The 22,504-nt window shown below is 43.9% G+C and overlaps 1 protein-coding gene across 1 annotated transcript; it reads left to right on the forward strand.

The window, feature by feature from the left end:
* The first annotated feature begins 7,871 nt into the window (after positions 1 to 7,871).
* LOC119187530 (uncharacterized) lies at positions 7,872 to 10,511 on the forward strand. Its single transcript, XM_037435668.2, has 2 exons — positions 7,872 to 8,090; positions 10,222 to 10,511. The coding sequence occupies exons 1-2, from the start codon at positions 7,931 to 7,933 to the stop codon at positions 10,509 to 10,511; spliced, it is 450 nt and encodes a 149-aa protein (XP_037291565.2). The 5' UTR covers positions 7,872 to 7,930.
* Positions 10,512 to 22,504: the final 11,993 nt, after the last annotated feature.

The raw sequence follows: 22,504 nt of genomic DNA on the forward strand, positions 1-22,504 counted from the left end.
AATGCAATGTCATCAGCGAAGCTCAGGTTACTAAGGTACTCTCCATTAACTCCTATGCCTAACCGTTCCCAATCTAGGCCTCTGAAAAGCTCCTGTAAGCACGCAGTAAATAGCATTAAGAAGATTTTAGCCCCCGGCTTTACACCTTCTTGATTAGTATTCTGTTGCTTTCTTTATGAAGCACTATGTAGCAGTAGATCCCTTGTATATTTCTTCCAGGATGTTTATATATGCTTCATCGACGCCCTGATTCTGCAGTGTCTGCATGACTGCATATATTTCTACTGAATAAAACGCATTCTCATAATCTATGAAGGCTATGTATAGTGGTTAGCTATATTCTGAGCATTTCTCAATTACCTGATTGATATTATGCATGTGGTCGATTGTTGAGTAGCCTGTTCTTTAACGTGCACCCAAATCTGAGCACACGGGCCTACAACATTTCCGCCTCCATCGGAAATGCAGCCGCCGCAGCCGGAATTCAATCCCGGGACCTGCGGGTCAGCAGCCGAGTACCTTAGCCACTAGACCACTGCGGCGGGGCCCATAAAAATGTCTCAGTTATTTAGCATTCACAACAGTAATTAGAGCTTGGGCTTTAAAGAAAGACAAAGTACACGACTAAGCATGTGAAGATACGTTAGCGGACCTTAGAGTCGCTGAAAAGTAAGGTTTGTCTTTTGAAACGTAGGACAACTATTGAAAACATCTATTGAAACATGAGATAACTTATATGCACAATTTCTTCAGTAAATTTATCGGTGTATGTGAATCTAGCAGTATAAATGAGACATATGAAAGTTTTTTTATTTAATAAAATGTACTTAGCTTAATGCTTATCATTTTACTTGGTAAGGGCTTTCAAGAAAGGAAGGAAGTCATAGATTACTTGCAGTTTATCTACAAATGTTCATAAGAAATTCTTTCATATCTCATAGTTCTTATGAAAAAAGACTTGAGCAGCATTTCAGCACTGAAGCAACGTAGATATGACTAAGTGCATAAACTGAGCTGAAAATGTGTAGGTTACAATCTTTGGCATTGGTTTATAGTTATCACAAGTTCAAACTCAAAATATGCCACATGGACACATGAGATATGTGCCGGCAAGTTCACATGTCTGCTTTCTTTTCTGCTGCTGTGCATCTTTTCATGCCCTCTATCTTAACAAGAATACAAACTAGCTCAGCTCTGTTATTGTAGTGCTAATGCCAAATTTTCTCTCCTAAAATGATATTGTTCAATTCAATACAGCTATAACAAATACGTAACATCTGGAAGCATTCTTAATGCGTACTGACTGTTCATTATGCCATGTTAAATATATAGCACCTTCTATCGGTGTAAGATAAAATGCCATTTAAAAAGCATGATAAGAGTAATGCATATTTCCACTCCCCCTCTTCATATAATTATGTGTCTTAAGTACCATTGCGCTCAGTCCGAGCTACATCCCGCGTGCGCTTGGCTGTGCGCGCTGCAATGCTGTACTGTAGCGCCGATCATGGCATATTTTCGAGTTATCGGGAGAGGGTTTGGCTTTTGGTGCGAATGCACATCGCATTTATTTACTTTCACGCTCGTCCTCGTTTGGCTCTGCAGTGATATCAGGTTCAAAAATGATAACTGCCGTCCTGAAGACCAAATTTTTTGCTCGACAAGCTGAACTTCACAAAACACGTGATATCTAGCCTTGTTCTTTCTGTTTGCTTCGTTTTATTCAATTGGGAACTCCAGACTAAAGCGCCGATTACCGTATTACTGGAAGTGGCTGTGTCTAGCGCACACTGTGAAACACCGGAAAGCTTCATCACATTGGAAAATGTCCCAAGTGCCTAACAGTGAGCGCCTGCGGATAATTTAATTGTCCCAGAATCAGTACAATTATAGCAAAGATGATGGGGAGGTCTAATAAGAGCGTAAATCGCTCAATCCCAGCTTATAATAAAGAAGGCCGCATCAGCGATGCTCCCCATAAACGGCACCCTCGTGCAACGACTGCTGCTGAGGACGCCGACATCCGCGTCGCCGCGAAGGCAAGCCCCTTCAGTACTGCCAGAGAGATCGGGGCGGCCGCTGAAAAAAAAAACGACGGCGAGGAGAAGGTAAACTGAAGAGCCACGCTGCGGCCCAGATGCCGCGCCTGTTCTTGCCTAACAGGTCTTCGCAAAAGAACACGGCTCCTGGAGCACGGACGACTTGAAAACAGTACTTTTTTCTGACGAGTTTACGTTCACCACACGCTGGTACCAAAAGCAACGTGTGTGGCATCCTGTCAGTGCTCGCTAGGACCCCCTCTACGTGCAAGAAGTAGCATCGAGCGTACGCACAGCTGTGTATGTTTTGGGCGCTCTGTCCCGTGATGGGCTTGGTGTTTTGCACCACATTGAGGGACACCTAACATCGGTAAAGTACGCCGACATCCTCGATTATAGGGAGTTTTAGAATAACGTTTGCAGGCACTGTGGGCGTTGCATGCATATCGGGCACCATATATGTGTTTTGAAATAACGTTTGCCCCTCCTAGGAAACAATCTGGGGACTTCAGCTGCCCCGCAAACTCAAATGGACGGGAACTACAGATAATCTCGATACCGGCATTTGCGGGCCGCACACGCCACCCGCTATTTCGGATTTTCTGCAGGTGGGCTGCGAACGCGGACGGCTGCTCACGTTTACGAAACATGCGCAGTGGCAGCGACCGCACCGCAAGGACTTGCGGTGCACCATTCTAAAGCTTCCTTATGTCATGGTACTTTACGCATTGGACGGGCCTTTTCCTGACGAGAACTTCCTGTTTCAGCAAGACTTGTCACCTGTCCCCACTGCAAAGGTTATTGAAGAGCTCCTGAACATGTGAGGGGTGTGGGGCCTGAAGTGGTCCGCAAAGGGGGCAGAGTTCAACATCATTGAGGCCATACGGGGCAGAATGAAGGTCAGGCTTTGTAAAAGAGGGTTGCACAGTTCATCCGCCGATGAGCTATGCAGCACTGTCGAAGAAGAATGGATACGCCTCCAAAATGAACGCACTTTCATTGACAATCTGTACGTGTCACTACCATCCAGATTGGAGGATGTGACTGCAGTGCATGACCCGCTACTAAGGCATTGCGACCGCTTCATCTGCTTTCCTTTCCCTTCAGTAGCGTTCTTGCATCGTAATACTACCAGCGCCGACGCGTCATTGATTCATCAGCAGCCGTTCAGCACTGGGTCCTCAGCCAAGCATCATCGACGAAGTTACTGGCTGGAATAGCAATTCCCACGTACTTGCCTCTTATGTTAAACATCTTAGTGTAACTTCATTTTGGTTTTTTTTGTGCACAATTCTGCTTTTTTACAGTACTTGTGGTATTATTCTGTTTCTAATTTCCTTGACGGCCAGAAATTGACTTTCCTTCGCCATTTCAAGCAACACCTAATGGATATTAGACAAGAATAAAAAAGTAAAAGCAGCACATCTTTTAATTGTTCTCACTTAAATATCAGTTACCTTTTTTTTTATTCTGGCAGTGTTTTGCTCTCTCTTGACCACACAATAATTATGGAAAGCCAAAGGCAGTGGCAGCACAGCTCTGCTAAAAATAAATACTCAAAATACTGAACAGCTCGAGTCGTCGCCGGCTCTCTATTTTCTTGAGAAGCATGACGCAATCTGAAAACACTCCATTCAAGTAAAATAGCACTTTCTTATTCATTCTTGCATGAATTTAGCACTCAATCTTTGATAAGATTCGCACGACACGTCTGGTGGGCTACGGAGTCACTGCATTGTGCTCAAAATTGTTTTCAATAAAGACAGAATGAGCAAGCAAAACGAAGCGCGAAAGGTTCTTCAAACAAAGAAGGTCGAGGGTGAAGGCAAGAATGTGGAGGTGATGTACATTTGCAGGATCTGTCAAACACTCTCCCAATAACTATCAAATATGTCACAATCGGTGCTACTCTACATCCTTGCAGCACGCTCACCCACACACTCGCGTAGTGTAGCTCATACAGAGCGCGATAGTACACTAGTTGGTGCCAAGTATTGCCAAGTGTATCATAAGTGATTCAATGGCGAGCTCACCTGACCTGTCAATTATCCTGGTTCATTTAGTTCAAAATTAGTCAACATATTTGTGAAAAATTACTTTTCCAATCATATAACTGATTACCTACTTTGAAAACAAATGGTTGTTTTGTAATAACATATGGTAATAGCTTACTGAAGCAACTTCAATGATCTTTTGGCCTGCATCACGGAGCTGTTATACGTCAAACAGCACATCATTAATGAAGGATTGAGCCTTTATTAACAATATTGTATTAGCAATATACTTAGTGTAATAAGCTAGCCTGATGAAAAACTAGAAATAGTATGCAGTTGAATAGGAAATCTAATATGGAGGCAAATACCAGAAAGTTTACATCTGAAAAAGACTCCATGCAGGTGGTGTTGGTTCCGAGTTAAGAAAAATGTGTGCTGTGATTGGTTTCTAGTTAAGAAATATGTCCTGTTGGGCAAGTAATAATTGCATCTGAATAAACCATGTACTTTTCTGTTATATGAGTGTAAATGAAAAACAAACGCTTTTTTTGGGGGGGGGGGCGCATGGGATTGTGCATTGTTATATTGCCAATAGTGAACATTGCACAATTCATTAAGAAGAGTATATGCTGAAAAACCATGACTTATGTGATTCTTTCGGCTATGTGAGTTCACGTGGTATGTGCATCCGTCATCTGTGTAATTTCTCGACGTTTAGAGGCAGTTGTGGAGAGGTGCATATTTAGATATTTCTTACAGCAAACATGTTCCCACCATCGTGTATCAGATTGGACATTGCAGGACATTAAAAAATGTGGGTACATTCTCTAGGCACATCATTTCATCAATCGCCGTCTGCCAATTGTTCCCCAGGCACTCGGGGTTTTTTTCTTTCTTCTTCTGCCCGCGTTGCTAAGCTTGGTAAATGTCCTTCGTTTCACAGTATGCCCTGTTTTGATTTCGTAAGGTAAATGTGAAGAAACAAAATTGCACTGAGCGACAACTTGCAGTGGGCAGGGACCAAATTTGCAACCTTCGAATAGCACGTCCTATACTCTACCAACTGAGCTACCACGGCCGCCATCTCCCCGTTTACTTAATGGGGTACATGTAAAATCAATGTTGGAGCATTGCCAGTAGCAAGGACGGTCAGTGTGGAACACTTTTTTTTTGTCTGTTTGGCGTCGCGTAGTCGGTGAGTTTATTATGAGTTGGCAGCTGACCAATAATTTCTGTATACTACCTGTCTGTACGAGACCCTCTCTATGAATGCAGGAAATAAGTACATTTAAGTGCTTGTTTTCTTCGTTAGACACAATATTAACGAGATCTAACAGACTATCATGCCACTTGGCATGATTGTTTATTAGATCTCATTGTGTCTAACAAAAAAAACGAGCTCTCAAATGTGCGTCTTTTGTTTGGCATGATGTACTTCTATCCTTTTTTTTCGATGCGACACTACAGTCCTGATGGTCGATCTATTGATGTTACTACTTGGTTATGGATGCCTCATTCAATGTGAGGGATGCATTGCACGCAGACATGTAAGGTGTTCTATAACATGTTCAAGTCATAGCACCGATTAACATTAAAATATGTCATCTGAAAAGCTGGAAAATGAGTGCTTCCTGCCTTTTGCAAAATGAGGTGTACTTACCACAAGCAGCTTAGAAGTTTGTAATGACGCTATTCCCAAAACATATTTTTTACAATTTCTAGAACATCAAGTTTAATTGCAATGACATCGAGCCGAGTTGTGATGAATGAAAAAGATATTCCACTAATCGTCTCCCTTCTTTTTTTTTCGTCGTATTTGAATAAGATTGCACTCATACGCGAGCAAAATTGAGTCTTAGGGTTTCTTGTGTCATGGCAAACGCACGATCTCAGGATAGATATCACACCAAAAGAGCATGCACACGCTCCCGGATTTACATTCATGAAAATTAAACTTCGCTAAAAATGAGACACGATAACGAAGTGGACAGGACGATCGCAGAGTCACTTCTTTCTGTTGTCTCGTCTTTAGCGCAGTTTAATTTTCCCAAATGTCTTAGCAACTAGCCCCCCATCATACGCTTCCCGAATTTACGCTGTGCACCACTTCGTCCATCGCAACACAATCCGCGCATACACCACGGCGTTCATCGTAAAACGATCCGCGTATACATTGCCAGCAGTCGCGAAAACATTTGGCAGCGAAAAGCCCGAACATTCCGGCGTACGTTATGTCTGCGGCACATGGACGACTCAATCTGTACGGAGTGGTGCTTCGTACACTCCAGGCTTCAAACACATAATCACACGCTAAAAGGGCATGCATACACACTCCCGGATCTATGTTTAACATCACTGCGTCCATCAGAAAACGATCTACACAATCGCGCGTATCACATGTCAGCGAAAAACCCAAATTTCTACGGCGTACGGCTTCAACCAGCTTCGCAAAATCACTCTAAGCCACCATAACCACTCAGCGAGCACTGTCATCTTGCTTGAAAAGAAACAAAACTAAACAAAAAACAAAAAGCTTGTTTATAACACGTGACCACCTAAAGCCAATAGCGTTGCCACTATTTCCCCACACATCTCTTGGGATATGATACGGAAACACGCCTCCCGGGTTGATGGCCAGCAACGAGGGCGCAGCAGTATTAGGCATAGGTGGTGAAATGACAGACAGTGCTATAGGCGCCGGTTTTCACACCCTCTCACATCGTCGCCCGGCAGCGCACCGGGCTCGGCAAGCAGCTGACGGGTAGGCGCTTAGTCGTGCACCCGATACGGGAGACGGATGGATTGGATTTGTGGGGTTTAACGTCCCAAAACCACCATATGATTATGAGAGACGCCGTAGTGGAGGGCTCCGGAAATTTTGACCACCTGTGGTTCTTTAACGTGCACCCAAATCTGAGTACACGGGCCTACAACATTTCCGCCTCCATCGGAAATGCAGCCGCTGCAGCCGGGATTTGAACCCGCGACCTGCGGGTCAGCAGCCGAGTACCTTAGCCACTAGACCACCGCGGCGGGGCGGGGGGAGACGGAAAGAAGCGTCTTCTCTTTCCTCTTTTCTTCTTCCTCTAATAAAAGACATATGGTATAACGAGATGTATATTCTTCCTCCGCCCACCCGCGCCCGCGTAATCTACGCCGCCCGTTTCCCGCAGTAGGCTGCAGGGCAACGTCCACCACACGCCACATTGCGGCCGCGCCGCAGAGGAGCAGGCCATGTTCTTCAGTTCGGTGGCGCCATCTAGTTTTGCTTACTAAAGTAGCTGCGGAAAACGGTCTCTACATCGTTTCCTTTCGCGGGAGACGGTTAACTTTTTTTTAGCGTGAGCAGTCAATCAATCATAGCATAAAATCATATAGAAAGGGGTCCTTTGTTTCTGCGCACGCCACTTGTCTGGTGACGCCGCTATAAGGCATGTCACCAGCGCTCACGTGTTCTGTTGCCTTTCGGTGCACGTGCACGTGATGTGAGCTGGCTTAATAGAATTCCCGCTAAAAAGAAAGGAGAAAGCGGTATATTCACTAAGAATATCTACTTGCCAGTAGTCCGTAAGTAGGCTCTGTCGCAGCTTGTCGGAGGGGCCACAGTCTCTTTCAAGATGGGTAAAAATGACACCCCCAGATTCGCTTCCTGTGTCTGAGCGGCAGCTTTCTAATGGTGTACCATGCATGATACGGGCTAGCGTCTGCGCAGCATCACGTGGCGTGGGCATCCGGCGGTGCGCACCTGATCCTAGCAACGGAGCCCGCGTTGCTTCCGGTGTTGTATGCACTGGCCAAAGCCTTTGTTCTTACGTGTACTCTCGCACGCAGCCACTCATTGTCGTACTGTCCCGTCGCCGATCAACAACACTGAATAGAGACGGCACCAGAGCCCGAATGGCGACGACTTCTGCAGCGAGATCGACTCCGCCACCGGAGTATAGGCCCGACGCTTGCCCTAAGCCAGAGTCTGCACCATCGGAGAAGACGCGCAGTCTGAAACATCTTGGTGTCAAGGCGAAAGAGGCACAGGCCATGCCGACCAATGCAGCGATGGGTAGGACAAAGAGCTTTCATCAAATTTAATTCTCAACCAACATGCTCTATACAGTTCATCTCTTATATACACGAGGAAGCGAATGCTATATACAGAGCTGAATCACTACTATCCTGGTGCTAATAACTGTATTCCCACAGTTGTATCCGTATTTCCAGTATTTTATGTGAGAGACATACAAAATGCATAAGCTTAGTGAAGAGTGATACCTACCTCTGGCTATTTCAGACAGGACGCAGCGCACACCAGTGAGATACTCGCATTTGTTTTACTTTATACATTGCGACGACAGCGTTCTTGCGTGCGTGAGAAAGTCGCTTCTTTTACTTGTACCTAAAATGCTAAGCGTCGTATGCGTAGAAATAAAACGCTGATTGCGCGTAGCCACTACTTCCCCAGTGGCACGAAGCATGTGCCAAATCAGATTGCTTCACGTACAGCGCAGAAGTGTACATATGTGCAGAACTGCGTTCTTGAAATTTTTTTCCCTCCCAAGAAAATATACCCGCTAGTATATATGGCAACAGTCTCTTAGTAAGTTACAAAATCTGCGTAGCCCCGCCACGGTGGTCTAGGGGGTAAGGTACTCGGCTGCTGACCCGCAGGTCGTGGGGTCAAATCCCGGTGATAGCGGCTACATTTCCGATGGTGGCGGAAATCTTGTGGGCCCGTGTGCTCGGATTTGAGTGCACGTTACAGAACCCCAGGTGATCGAAATTTCCGGAGCCCTCCACTACGGCGTCTCTCATAACGTATGGTAGTTTTGGGATGTTAAACCCCACAAATCAATCAATCAATACAAGATATGCGTAAGAACGCTACTGTTCACAGTTCAGACAAGTTGTGCTCATTCTGAAAGTTTCGCTGGCCGAACAGGCCCGATCAGTGAGGTATGTATGTGAAAAAGTGACCTCCTAAAACGTATTTTCAAGCAATCTGCGCTTACATATTCTCCAGAAAAGGAAAGCAAGTCTTTTTAGGGTGCAAAGCTTGTGTTAGCGTGTTTATGCTCAGTAGACTTTGTTGTCTCATCGATAGACCGACTTCATCATGAGTTCACTACGCCGCCTGAGAACTGAGGGCTAACCCGAAATTAGTGTAGCAGGGTTTGAAGAATGGCTTGAAACACGATGAAGTGCGGTCTCGTCGTCAAGGGCTTTTCTCCTTACACTTGTTTCACATAACCGTTTAGCACTGGCCGCGACGTGCGGGAGTGCGCCACAGGTGATTGACATTTTATATCTACCCAGGAATGGCGAGAACTGACATTGCTATGTTGAATGTAAGAGGGTTAAAAATGGCGTCGCAGCATTGACCCGATGAAGTCGTAGAATAAAAAATGAGCATCCCAGCTGGATTTGAAGACAAGCGTTCTACGCAGCAGTCTGATATTCTACCACAGAACCACACCAGGGCTCGAAACTGCTTTGTTGAAACACCCTTAGCGGACGTAATGTCGGTGCAACGTGACTTGTGTTTCCGGGGTCGGCTCCGCATTCATTGCACTTCAATAAGCACTGCACTTGCATTCTTAAGATTTAGGAGGTTATATTCAAGACAGAATCAGCAAGATATATTCAGAACAGAATATTCAAGATATAAAGAAGCACTTTCAATTAGCACTGTAGTCGACTTTTCTTGTAAGCCCATGATGTCTGCAAAACTGCTATCCTTACAAAGACACATCGACCCACTTTGTAACGCTTAGGTGAAAGCCAAAGTAAGCAGCGTGCTATTACTCACCGAATGCTTCGCATGAAAGCAATTTCCGTATACAACGAAATTATTCTTCAAGATAAATATTTCATGACATCAAGGCCAGCGGTCGAGCAGTTATAATTATCAACGCTTCTTTATTTTTAATGATCGGCGACTGCATCTTCATCGACGTTCGTCTTATCGTCGCCTCAAGTGCAAGAATAGTAGGAAAGAATAGAGAAAGAAGGCCGAGAACGCTATAGATTCACCAAAGGAAAAGCCATGCAAGAGCTCACTGTAGCTTGTATTTTCTTATTCTTTGTTTTCTCATTGCCTATAATCAATATTATTATTATTATTATTATTATTATTATTATTATTATTATTATTATTGATAATAATAAATTGTGCATGTGGGCGTACTCCATCGCAGTCTTGCGGAACCGTGTGGTGCCACGGGCTGCCCTGGCGCCACTGGAAGCTGCTCCTGTCGCCGATTCCACCGGAGTTGTCCAGGCCGAGCAAGAAGATTACGGCTGGATGGGCCCGAAAAAGTTTCGTGTGTGCCCTGTCTGCAGCCGCCGCTACTCCTCCATGGAGTGGCTGCGTCGACACGTCCTCATGCACGAGCGCGGGAAACCGCTCAAGTGCACTCAGTGTGACCACTGGTACATGGTGCTACGGGCACTCGCCTTGCACATGTCGAGAGTTCACCAAGCATGAAAGCCCCTGAAGTCTCGCTTCAGCCTCAATAAACAATAACTCATACGACGAACCGTGCTACGCATCATGCCAAGCTTTCTTCGGGGCTGCTTATACGCGACTCTAGTATGGGCTCTCGTGTACTTGCCAATTCGTTTTAAGGGGCAGAAATTAACGGCCGAATGAAAGGACACCTGCACCTCATGAGAGTGTCTGTATTCTTGCGCTGTCGATAGTTGCGTGGCGTCTTTTCTATTTTATTCGTGCACTAATCTTCAGAGACAATTACGCACAGACGAACATTGATTAACTTTTCAACAAATCGCTAAACGACCCACAGGTGCTCTGAAAACTGTTGGCGAAGTTTGTGCATCGTGCGAGCAGGTTGTTTGGTCAGGACCACTCGTGTGGGCCATCGGAGCACGAGAAACACAGGTCGCCGCTTCTTGACTGGTCTGACCTCGAAAGTACGCATAACCTAATGAAGGAAAGCAGTGTAAAGTTAAGGGCTCGTTTTCCTTTCGTAAACACAAAATAAATGGTAACTGACAGGAAATAAGGTCAATGAAAGTATATGGCATGATATTAGTAGTACCTCTAATGTAAAAGTGAAGAAATAAAGAATAATGCATCCGATGCTCTGCGTCCGACTGAGCTACACAGTGGCAGTCATCCCTCCATCCTCTGCATTTTCGTTCATTTAACTGTGAGTGTTCAGTCAGCGCCACCATTGCGGCTAGTGTTCAATACTTCCTTTTTTGCCAGTGTTGGCGCCACGTACCACGTAATTTTATTACGAGTGGTTAGACCCACGATAATGCGGTTAGACACACGTCTGGCTTGGGTTTACCACAGTGTTTATTTCAAATGCTGGACGTTGTGCCTCGCATGCTCACGGTCATTGAGAAGTGTAAAGAGCGGTTACTATGCGTTTCACTAACGTTAATCACAGTGGCTGTTTTAGAACAACAGGTGGGGACAGGCGACGCAGCCGACTCCAAACTCCCGCCGAAAGCGTCCGGGAGCCCCCGGCGGCGAGCTTACAAAGTTGAGCGGATAGACTCCCCCATAATGCACTGCGCCATGCAGCCTCACGAGGCTCTCGGAAGTTTCTGATGGAGGGGGACATGTAGGCCCGTGTGCTCAGATTTGTGTGCACGTTAAAAAACCCCAGGTGGTCAAAATTTCTGGAGTCCTTTACTACGGCGTCTCTCCTATTCATATGGTGGTTTTGGGACGTTGAACCCCACATATCAATCAATCCAGGCACTCGAAAGCAGCGCGCTCATTGGTTCGTGTGTAATTTCGTCACCACACGTGGCCGCGCCCACAACGATGCTGCAGTGTGTTGTGTGTCGGGCGCGAGCACAGCTGATGCGGACGCTGTGGCGAAGGCGAGAACAAAGTTGGCGCTCGCACGCGTACTGGCAAACCGCCTACAATGAATGGGAAGACAGCGCTATCAAGTAGTTGGTGCTACCAAGGTGCTACAGAAACGCTGTGCGCACGCCTGTTATCGACGCTGCCGAAAGACTCGTCGCTCCGTTTGCAACGATCGCCGAAAGCATCGAAGTTGGTGCAGATATGCAGTGAAGAATGGAAGATGACGGTGTAAAGTGTTCGTGTGCGGACTAAATAATAATAATCGTAACTCGCCAAGCCTTTGCTGCAGCTCAAAGAGCCGGTGTCGGAGCACTTGTATGCCTACGTCGCGCACGTCACTCGATCGGCCACAGATATAGGCTCAGCTTGCGCTCATTCTGGCTACTCGTAGTGAACGCCACCACTACTGATTATGATAGCGATGGGAAAGGGGAAGCAAGAATATCTGTAGCAACTACTCGAAAGACCTGAAACTAATATTTTGGTACTGTCACTCTATAAACATGCGAAGCGATTTCGTTTACATAAGGAGCGAGAGGCCACCACTCTATTATTAGAAGAAAAGGACGCGGGTGACAGCGTACTCCCTCTGGGCCAAACACGCTTTGAAAACCCGCCTTTTTTTTTTTTTTTTTGCTCACTTCGATGCATGCTTGTAGAGAAAGTAAGGCGTTGACAGCACAAGCAATGTCATACTACAAGATCCGCACAAGCAAAGATTTGCGACTAGTGAGTTTCAGAAGCGAATTCAAAACGAATCCAATTGTGGTATAACCAAATAGAAGGCTAAAACGAACCTAATACTCTTTTGACAGATTTCAAATAATAAAGAAACGTTTTTTTAATTAATCCTAGGATTTCACAACAGTTTATTTGAAATAGGTATTCACAAACTGTCATCAAATAATACTGAATTTATGAAAACTTTGCTAAGCTTGTATACAGCAGCTACTAGAGCCTTCGAAATACTTTTCAACTGTATGTCCAAATGCTGCAGCAACAACATTATTGAAGTTGAAACTCTGTTGCCAATTTTTAGGTAACATTGCGGCATAAGACATAATAAATTTTGAACTGAACACCATGCATTCAGCTAATAATTTCTTGGAACAGGCAAAATTGTCAGAACCCTTACGCTGGCACAGAGAGCATGTAAAAATCAAATGTTGAAGCTGCACCTGTGAGAACAATTTAGGTGAACAAAAGACTTGCATGTGTTTTAATTCGTGAAGCCGAATACAGCCATATTCTCTAACTTCAAGTATGAAGACAGGAAATTATTAATGCGACGCAGCTCCACCATAGTAAAATAGAGTGAAAGTGCAGTTTGCAGCAAAACTTCTTTGTATGGTAATGATTATAGCACGGCCGCTCGATGAAACTGAGCACGGGTACGGCCCACCGCGTGCATCAAAACCGGCGTGACAGGCCTAGTTCCCGAGCCGCCGCTGCGGCGCCACCAGGGAAGGGGGGGGGGGGCAGTTTTCGTGAGCGCCCTTAGAATCGCATGCCTGGCGCGCTTGCGGTAGTTACGATTGAGCGCGCGCATCTTTGTGTCACCCGCGAAATCTTTTTCTAATATCCGTCTGGCGTGTTCCCGCCAGGTAATTACCGACCTTGCTTTTAGATACCCGCAGCCCTTGCAAATTTTCGGTATCTCCTTACTCGAGATGGAACCTTGCACACCGATCAGTTTTCGCGGAAGTAAGAATTGTGAGCACATTTTACTCGGATCCTATAAGATCACAACTAACAGATCCGGAAGAGCTACACATTTCCGATGCATTTAAATTTATTATAGTAACTGTAAGTATGTGGCGTCATAAAACCTTCCTTATTTAATCATTTCATTTAGAATCAGTAACCTCAGCAATTTCTGTGGCCACTGTTCCTTAAACACAAAATAGGATAGACTTTTTACTTCCTCCAAACACGTCTATAGTATTGATACAACACAGTATCAGACGCAACAGCCACGAAATATACTTAGCATGTGTGCAATTTCATAACAGTGGACTCGAGGTTCTTTGAAATTTTAGTGACTGTAACTTCGATGTTGGCAATTGAGTGAGCAGTTATGAAGTGAATAATATGAAAACTGTTACACGAAAAGAGTGACGAAATGCTAGAAAACGCGAAGACAACTGCTTGCGTTCCTGCACTTTTGAATGTTTTTGTCAATTTCGCTCCCGACGTTCTTACGATAATGCAATTATTAATACATTCAACACATAACCGGAACAAGAAGCATGAAAATATTTTATTGATTCTCAATTTAGGGCTGATCCTGGCATTTTTGTGTTTTGTTTACTTCTTTACACCTCTGCATAATAAAACAACTTGACGATTGCTCCAGCTTGTGCGCCTAAGTTTTGGCTTCTGTGTCTATCGAGAATGAAACCATCCGTTCGGTCTTTTCATGTTCGCCTCTCCACGGGCACTGGCGAATCCCGGTAGCACTCCAACGCATTTGTCTTCTAGCAGTCTCCGTCATGTGTTTCTGTCATTATGTACTGTTTATTTGTTCCACTTTGCATCGTCGACAAATTGGCACCTGTGCACACACACACACACACACACACATATATATATATATATATATATATATATATATATATATATATATATATATATATATATATATATATATATATATATATATATATATATATATATATATATATATATATATATATATATATATATATATATATATATATATATATATATATATATATATATATATATATATATATATATATATATATATATATATATATATATATATATATATATATATATATATATTGAATTAACTTGAAGATAGCACATAAGAAAAGGATCGTATTTACTAACGTTTCGGCCGTGGCACGGCCTTCGTCAGAGTAAGTAGGTATGATACAATGCAGCCGCTTTTATAGGCTCACGTGATGAACTCTCGGTATAGCAGCTAGGACAATCAAAGTAAAAAATGGTAATCTGTCAGAACCTTGTGTTGACATGACTGACATGTGACGGGTGCACGGATATAAAAGTTTCAAATTTCCTTGCGCATCGACACGTGGGGCACAGTATGGTTGGCAGGACATGTAAAGAGCTCAGAAGTAAAGAAACCACGGTTGACTAATATACAATTTAATATACACTAAAATATTTTAGTAATCTAAGAAGTCGTGTTGTTATAGTGCGAGGCAGGTGAGCTTTTCTACGTTTTCATTGATACCTGAACGAATGGTGTTAAATTTGTGGATCAAGAAGGATTCCCTCACTTCCCTATCGTGATTTGTCTTAAAATCGGACTGAATAATCGTGGCCCTAATTTTGTCGAAACCATGGCCAGGCATACTGACGTGCTTCGACAGCGGTAGATTAGGGAGGCTTACGGCATGTGCACGGTGATTATTAAAACGAATTCTGAAACTTGTCTCTGTTTGACCTATGTACTGAGCACCGCAAGTTGAACACTCGAGAAGATAGATGACGTTGATACTATCACACGTGTAGTTCCCATTTATCTTTAAAGAAAAACTGGACGATGTACTTGAAACTGTTTTAGATGTCGTCATGTGCGCGCACACTTTGCAACGTGGTTTGTTGCAGGGATGACAGCCTTCATGATGTGAACACGTGGTTTTAGATGAGGTTAGTAAATCACGAAGGTTCCGCGATCGTCGGTAGACCACGCGTGGTTGTTCTGCAAAGATTCCTTTGAGCCGCTCGCTCTGTATTAAAATGTTAAAATGTTTCTTTAAGATATGGTTCACATTTGGAGCTGAGGCCGCATGTGTCAAAATTAGATTAGTCCGCGAACAATCTTTGGGTCTGTTGTTAGTACTCAGCAGGTCTGAACGGTCAAGCTCTTCTGCACGTTTGATGGCGTCTGTGATTATGCTGGCCGGATAGCTCTGTTTTTCGAGCGCGCTCCGAAGTTGTTCGCAGTGGCGGGAAAATTCGCTGCTATCAGAGCATATTCTTTTAAAACGGACTGCTTGGCTGTAGGGAATACCAGTTTTGTTGTGTTTCACGTGACTACTACTAAAGTGAAGATATTGCTGCCTATCCGTGGGTTTCCTATAAAGATTAGTTATCAGCTTCCCGTTACGTAGAGTGACCATGACATCAAGGAAGCTTGTGTTCACAGGTGAATATGAGTGCGAAAAAGAAATCGCCGGATGAGCGTTCTTAAGATCTGCTATGAAAGAAAGAAGTTGCGATTCACTATGGTGCCAGATTAGGAAAATGTCGTCGATAAACCGCTTATAGTAAAATGGCTTATATTCACAACTTGCAAGAAATTTGTTTTCAAGGAGCCCCATAAATATGTTTGCGTAGTTTGGTCCGATTCTTGTGCCCATAGATGTACCGCTAACTTGAACATAATGTGTCCTATCAAATTCGAAATTGTTAAGTTCAAGAATGAGCTTAAGCAACGTAGCTAACGTAGATGCGGAAACTGGTTTGTTGGCGTGGCAATCGTTGTACGCGCAGATAACTGCCTCGATGCCATCTGAGTGAGGGATATTAGTATACAGTGACGTGACATCTAACGTAACGAGAAACGAATTTTGAGGAACCTGTAGGTCAACAATATCTGATAGAAAGTGATTGGTATCTTTAATGTAAGAAGAAAAGCTGGACGGAATGGTGTTGATGAGGCCATCTACATAACGGGAAAGGTTCTCAGTCACTGTTCCAATTCCAGAAATCATCGGTCTACCGGGATTATCTCTCTTATGAATTTTGGGAAGAAGGTAAAACCTGCCAGTTACTTGGCTCAACGGTATGAGGGATTTCAGAGTGCCATAGCTTATTTCTTTATCATTAAAGAGCGCAGTCAAGGTATCACGAACAATATCTTTGAACTCGTTTGTTGGGTCATGATCTTTCCGCTTGTAATATGATGCATCACTGAGCTGCCTATGACCTTCGCTGATATATTTGCTTCTGTCCATTACAACAATGGCGCCTCCTTTATCTGCAGGTTTTATAATTATGTCATTACGACCAGCGAGGAATTCAATTGCTTGTTGCTCTCTGTCAGTAAGGTTGCGGTGCAATGGTGTACGTTCTTTATATGCCTGCATGACATCGCGTTGCACAGCTCTGATATAAAGGTCCAGACATTTGTCTCTTTGGGAGGGGGGTGTCCAATGCTTGTAAGATGGCAATGATGAGCTATCGGTATTGTGAGCCGAGGACCGATCATAAAAGTACTCACGGAGGCGCATGTTACGTTCGAAATTGTGAAGATCCTTCACCAACTGAAATTCACTAATGCCTCCTGTAGCAGGGCAAAAATTAAGTCCTCGAGATAACACACTACGTTCCTCAATTGATAGATCGTAACATGACAAATTTATAATGTTATCCTGTCCAGAAGATTTACCTTCCAGCTCGGGCTCGCGCATTTCAGCTGTGGTTAGAATGTTTCCTCGTCGGGAGCATTCCTTTTTTTCTAAGTTGTCACGCGCGACCTTCTTTGAATTTTTAGCATCCAGCTCGGCTAACTTCTGTGACCGATATAATTCGAGAGTTTTTAATTCTTCAGTCGTAAACTGAGAGGATTGCACAAGCTGTTTTTCCTGATTCCGCAGACTTTTTTCTGATGATTCATAATGGCTAATAAGTATGCTGGTTAGTTCAACAGACGCCCGATTTAAGGTGTTGTGCCACCTTGACAGGTTTTTCTTTGACATCTCTGATGTGGCCGGCTGCAGTTTTAGTTGTAAACCTTTAGGAGCACTTGTTGCCGCGACATACATTCTAAGCATAGAAATGTGCGATTCACAACGAGTCCGTTTTTCTATAACCTTCCTGGTCCTTAAAAAATTCATTGAGCCAACAGATAAAGTACTCTCACTTAGCTGGCGTTGTGTTAGTCAGTTGGTTCCTCTCGTGGTTGTGCCCCTGTTCTGGAGTCCATAGCGTGGTTGAGACGGCGAAAGTGATGCAACGACGGCAGGTGGCGGTAGGCAAGACGTAGGCTGTGTAGATTGAGACTTGTTCATGTGGGCGCGCGATGCTTTCGAGGTGACGTTCTCTGCTACGGAAGGCTTGCTCGTCATGGTGAGGGTTGCTGTCGGCGTGGTGTTGTTTCTTGAGTTCGGCTGTGCTGTAGGATGACTGGGTGCTGAAGGTCGCCCAGCTCGATCCATTCGATGCGGAGAGTCGTCATTCGTTGATGAATCGCACCAGGCAGCTGATGTCGCATCCACCGGTCTCCTGAAGCACAGGCGGCGGATGTGGCTTGCAAGCAACGACACACCCTCGAAGCTCATATGAAGGCCGTCTGCTGCGAGGACGCGTGTGGGTGGTAACCATTCGATTTCATGATCGAGGTAGCAAACTAGCCGGGAATAGCGGCAAAAATTCCGAAGCATGTTGTTGAACACTGATGCTTCTCTGTTGCAGCGTCGGACGAATGTCAGGTTAGAGTTCCTTTGTCGACGGTTTCCACTTCTAGGCAGTATCAGCGTGGCGTAAATTCGCCGAATTTCTGGGCGGTATTTTGCAATGCTTTCAAGTAGATCGCGGTACTTTGCAAACGCCTCGTGTCCCGAACACGAAGCCACATCGACCGTCCCAACATGAAGAATAAGACAGGATGCTGAGCGGGGCACTAGACCGAGTAAGTCACCACGCACATCACCGATTGTAGCACCACACTGCGAAATGATATATATATATATATAGTGGGAGTAATAATTCAATGGGCCAGTTAGTCTTCGTGAAGGTATGGGATATGGCACAACGGGAGCGTTGTCAACAAGGATAAATATATTTATTTCCCAACAGTTTCGGGAGGGGACCTCCCTTCATCAGGGGATGAGTTATACTGACATGGGCTTCCAAACTTCCTTGCTGCCGCGTCCCTCTCGCCTTAAAAGACGTTTGCGAGAGTGAGAGGGAACTGGAAAAAAAAAGAAAAGAAAGAAAGTAAAAAAGAAAGAAGTAAGCCAGGAGAAAATTGGTGACAAAGATTGATAGCTGGAGACCATGCTTTTTTCTGACTGACTCGTACGTGTACACTGTCCTTTCTTTTTTTTTTCACATTCACATACAAAGTGTTTACGTTCGCCTACCACTTCATGACCGTTGAAGGGAAACGGACGAAGATTAAAGGTAAATAGCCGACCGACCCATTAACGAGAAACCTTTCCGTTACACACACCGCCCGCCGCCCGCCGAACGACCAATTACGGGGAAACCCCTTTCTTTAGGCACGCCGTCCCGGACCCTCCCAGCACCGCGGCGACAATCTTGGGTGGCCCCACACACGCCAAGAACTGAACAGCACGTGATATGAACCATAGGTGGATGTAGACGGACAGTTGGCTTCGTTCTCAGTGTTGACAGTGGTTCTTTATCTTTTTTACTTTCTTTCTTTTCTTTTTTTTTCCAGTTCCCTCTCACTCTCGCAAACGTCTTTTAAGGCGAGAGGGACGCGGCAGCAAGGAAGTTTGGAAGCCCATGCCAGTATAACTCATCCCCTGATGAAGGGAGGTCCCCTCCCGAAACTGTTGGGAAATAAATATATTTATCCTTGTTGACAACGCTCCCGTTGTGCCATATATATATATATAAATATATATATATATATATATATATATATATATATATATATATATATATATATATATATATATATATATATATATATATATATATATATATATATATACCTAGTAAGAAACATAAAAAAATTCGAATGCCATGTCTAATGACGTATACTTTCACAGCCTCTCCAATAACAAGTTACGAGGAGCGCCTCACCATGTTTGTAGAAACCACTTTTATCCAGCGTTCGAAGACTAATTACTTTTCGGCACACTACCGTGTACCTTATAACATAAAAAGTATTAAAATTATGTTTCTATGATAAGCTTTCAGCATACAAAAACTATGAACGTCTATTGTAAAGTGTCCAGAAATTAATTGTCAAGTGTTCCGGCTGAGAAAACGCGAAAGGGCTGAATAAACGTCATAATAATCAAAATATGTTAGTTTAACACATCTTCCTAAATAGAACAATGACTTTTTCACACTTTCAGTGCCATATCATTCAGCTACATGAATTTTGGATTTTTCTGTCAGCCTCACAGCAAGAAGCTGGTTCTGAAAAAAAAAACATCAGGTGCTCTGCACGCATAGGGAAAGTCTATTGGTTTTTTAACTAAATAGGGCCTCGTAGTCTACCAAATATGCGATATGTCATCGCTGTGGTAATTGAGATTCAAAAAACACTGATTAGAACTACTGAGTGGGTCACTGCTGCGACAAACACCAGCTAAGTTGCTGCGGCTACGGCCCCGAAGAAGCCGCCGCCACTCGTTTCCCCGTCCCTCCCGTCCCCGCCCCGTCGCGCTTCAGCGGCCGCTACTGCAACTACGGCTGACACGAGCTCTTCCGTAGAAGTCGCTCCACGCGGCAGGCCATACCGTGCGCCCTTTCATCCAGCGGCCGTGGTTATTGCAATAAAAGCGCTGCCAATATTTCGGCTGCATTTATTGTGGTAATTCAAGGATTACAAGAATAAAATAAACCTTCAGATGAACCCATGTTTTGCTGCTTCCGGTTTGTCCCTTAGGGGCTGATCATTTTTCAAATATTCGGTATTTCGTATATGTACTGTTCCATTCGATTAGCAAATGCTACTTTATTCGTTATTCAAATATTTGCACGTCCCTAGTAATGTCGCCACACAAGAACAATCCTTTTTTCGTGTGTGAATGTAATTGTGCACCTCTAAACATCACGAGTGCTTTTTTCTCGGCTGTATCCCATCCCTGATTGAACACACCCTTGAAAATGCCTCTAAATACGTAAACAAAAAAAAGAAAACGTACCTTGCTACAAGTCATTCCAATTGTTTAAATAAAATCGGAGTAAAAACAAAAGTGTATTTAGTAAAAAATACCTCTTAATCTTGCCGTCCGTAAGCAAGAAGGATCAATTTATAGCACATCTTTTTTAATTTTAGTTTACATCAGTAAACAAAGCATGAGCCTGTTCATAAGCATCTAATTGTTTATTATTGCAATATTTGTACACACAGAGTATGTAGGCATTCGATTCAACTTGAGCCAGAAAATGGATTCTTCCAAAACTTCTCAGAAAATACATTTTATTCATATTAACCATTATAATTTAGCCGAGTTACCACTTTTAGCCAAAGTATTGGCACTCACTGCAATTTCTCTCTGGCATGTGCTGAATTGTAAAACGCACTTTTTTGTAATTTGCTTTGTTAGTTTAATCCTATCTAAGCAGAGTTTTTGGGCTGTCTGACCTTGTGTTTTTAAAACTATTGCACAAATAATGTAATAATAAACAAGTGAGTTCTTATGAAAAGGCCTATGCTTGGTTAACTTATGCAAGCTAAGAGTAAAAAATATGTGCTATAAACTGATCCTTCTTGCTAATTGACGACAAGATTCAGGGCAACTTTCACGAAATACACTTATGTTTTTACTTTCATTGCATGTGACATATTGGCGTCACGGAGTTAGTTACGTTTTCTTTTTTTTGTTTACGTATTTAGAGGCATGCACAAGGGTGTGTTCAATGAGGGATGGGGTACAGAAAAAAAACAAAAAGCACTCGTTGCAATAAATGTCGCAAGCCAGACAAGGTGCAAAAAGAGGCGTTATTTCGTTTTTTTTTTTCATTCAAAATTTTACCACAAACTGTTATTAGCTAAATGGGCGCTTTGCAAATTAGTTTTTAAAACCATAATTGTGAATGACGGCGTTTTGAACAATTGGTTATAAAGAATTGAAATAATACCTTAGCCACCTATCTCTGTGTTGCGCTTTACAAACATGAGCTGCCCAATCGTGGATCACTAGAAGAAAGAGCCTGTGTGGTCGAGCATTATGATTGTGCAATACGGTAGTGCTTCTGCAGCCGCCAACAGGCGCGGTGGTGGCGTATTTCTACCCGGGCCTTTCTCCATCTTAGAACAGAGCAACCATTGGTTTTCTTCAGCGCGAATTATCGTTTTGGGACTCGGGCACGCACCGCCGTGGCCATGGTCCATGCCTCGATGGACGTAGTTGCGTGGGCTTGCCTGCTTCGAGCGGTTTCCGAAACAATGCTTTCAAAAGTTTATTCTCTTTCTCTGTCTGTACAGAGGAGGAGCGCATCTAATTCATCGTCTACAACTGTGTATATTGCGCTGACCCACAGATCTTCGGCGACAGAGTTTCGGGCGAACGCGCTCATCTGTCTAGACAGGGGCGACCGTATTGCAAAGGGGGACGAAATGAGTATGAGGTTAGAGGCCGCGCAAGAGGTTATACGAAAGCTTGCAATAAATGAAAACATCGTGCCTGCGTTAATACCCAGCACCAATTGGAGAAACGTCGTTTAGAATATGCGTCCAAGTCACCGACGGCGACTAAGCGCAAAGTGAAAAGTGGCGAGACAGCAGGTGGCTGGGGTGGCTGCCGAGGGAAAGAAAATCACAATGCGTAAGGAGGGTGGACGGGGATGCTGCAGCCGTAGTTCCGATCGACCACTGTTATGCCATAGAGAAAAGCTTCTGAGGAACCCAGTCGATATAAGGACCGTGAGCTGTAGTAGGCACGTTGCTTATAGATGAAGTGTGTTTGTAATCAGCCGAGTCGTTT

The sequence above is a fragment of the Rhipicephalus microplus genome, chromosome X (genome assembly GCF_043290135.1).
Source record: "Rhipicephalus microplus isolate Deutch F79 chromosome X, USDA_Rmic, whole genome shotgun sequence".
In the NCBI taxonomy this organism is placed as follows: domain Eukaryota; kingdom Metazoa; phylum Arthropoda; class Arachnida; order Ixodida; family Ixodidae; genus Rhipicephalus; species Rhipicephalus microplus.

Excerpts from the sequence above, each read along its gene's own strand:
- LOC119187530 (XM_037435668.2), top strand. The coding sequence starts at position 7,931 with ATGGCGACGACTTCTGCAGCGAGATCGACTCCGCCACCGGAGTATAGG. Across the intron at positions 8,091-10,221 it reads GCCGACCAATGCAGCGATGG|TCTTGCGGAACCGTGTGGTG; the intron begins GTAGGACAAAGA and ends ACTCCATCGCAG.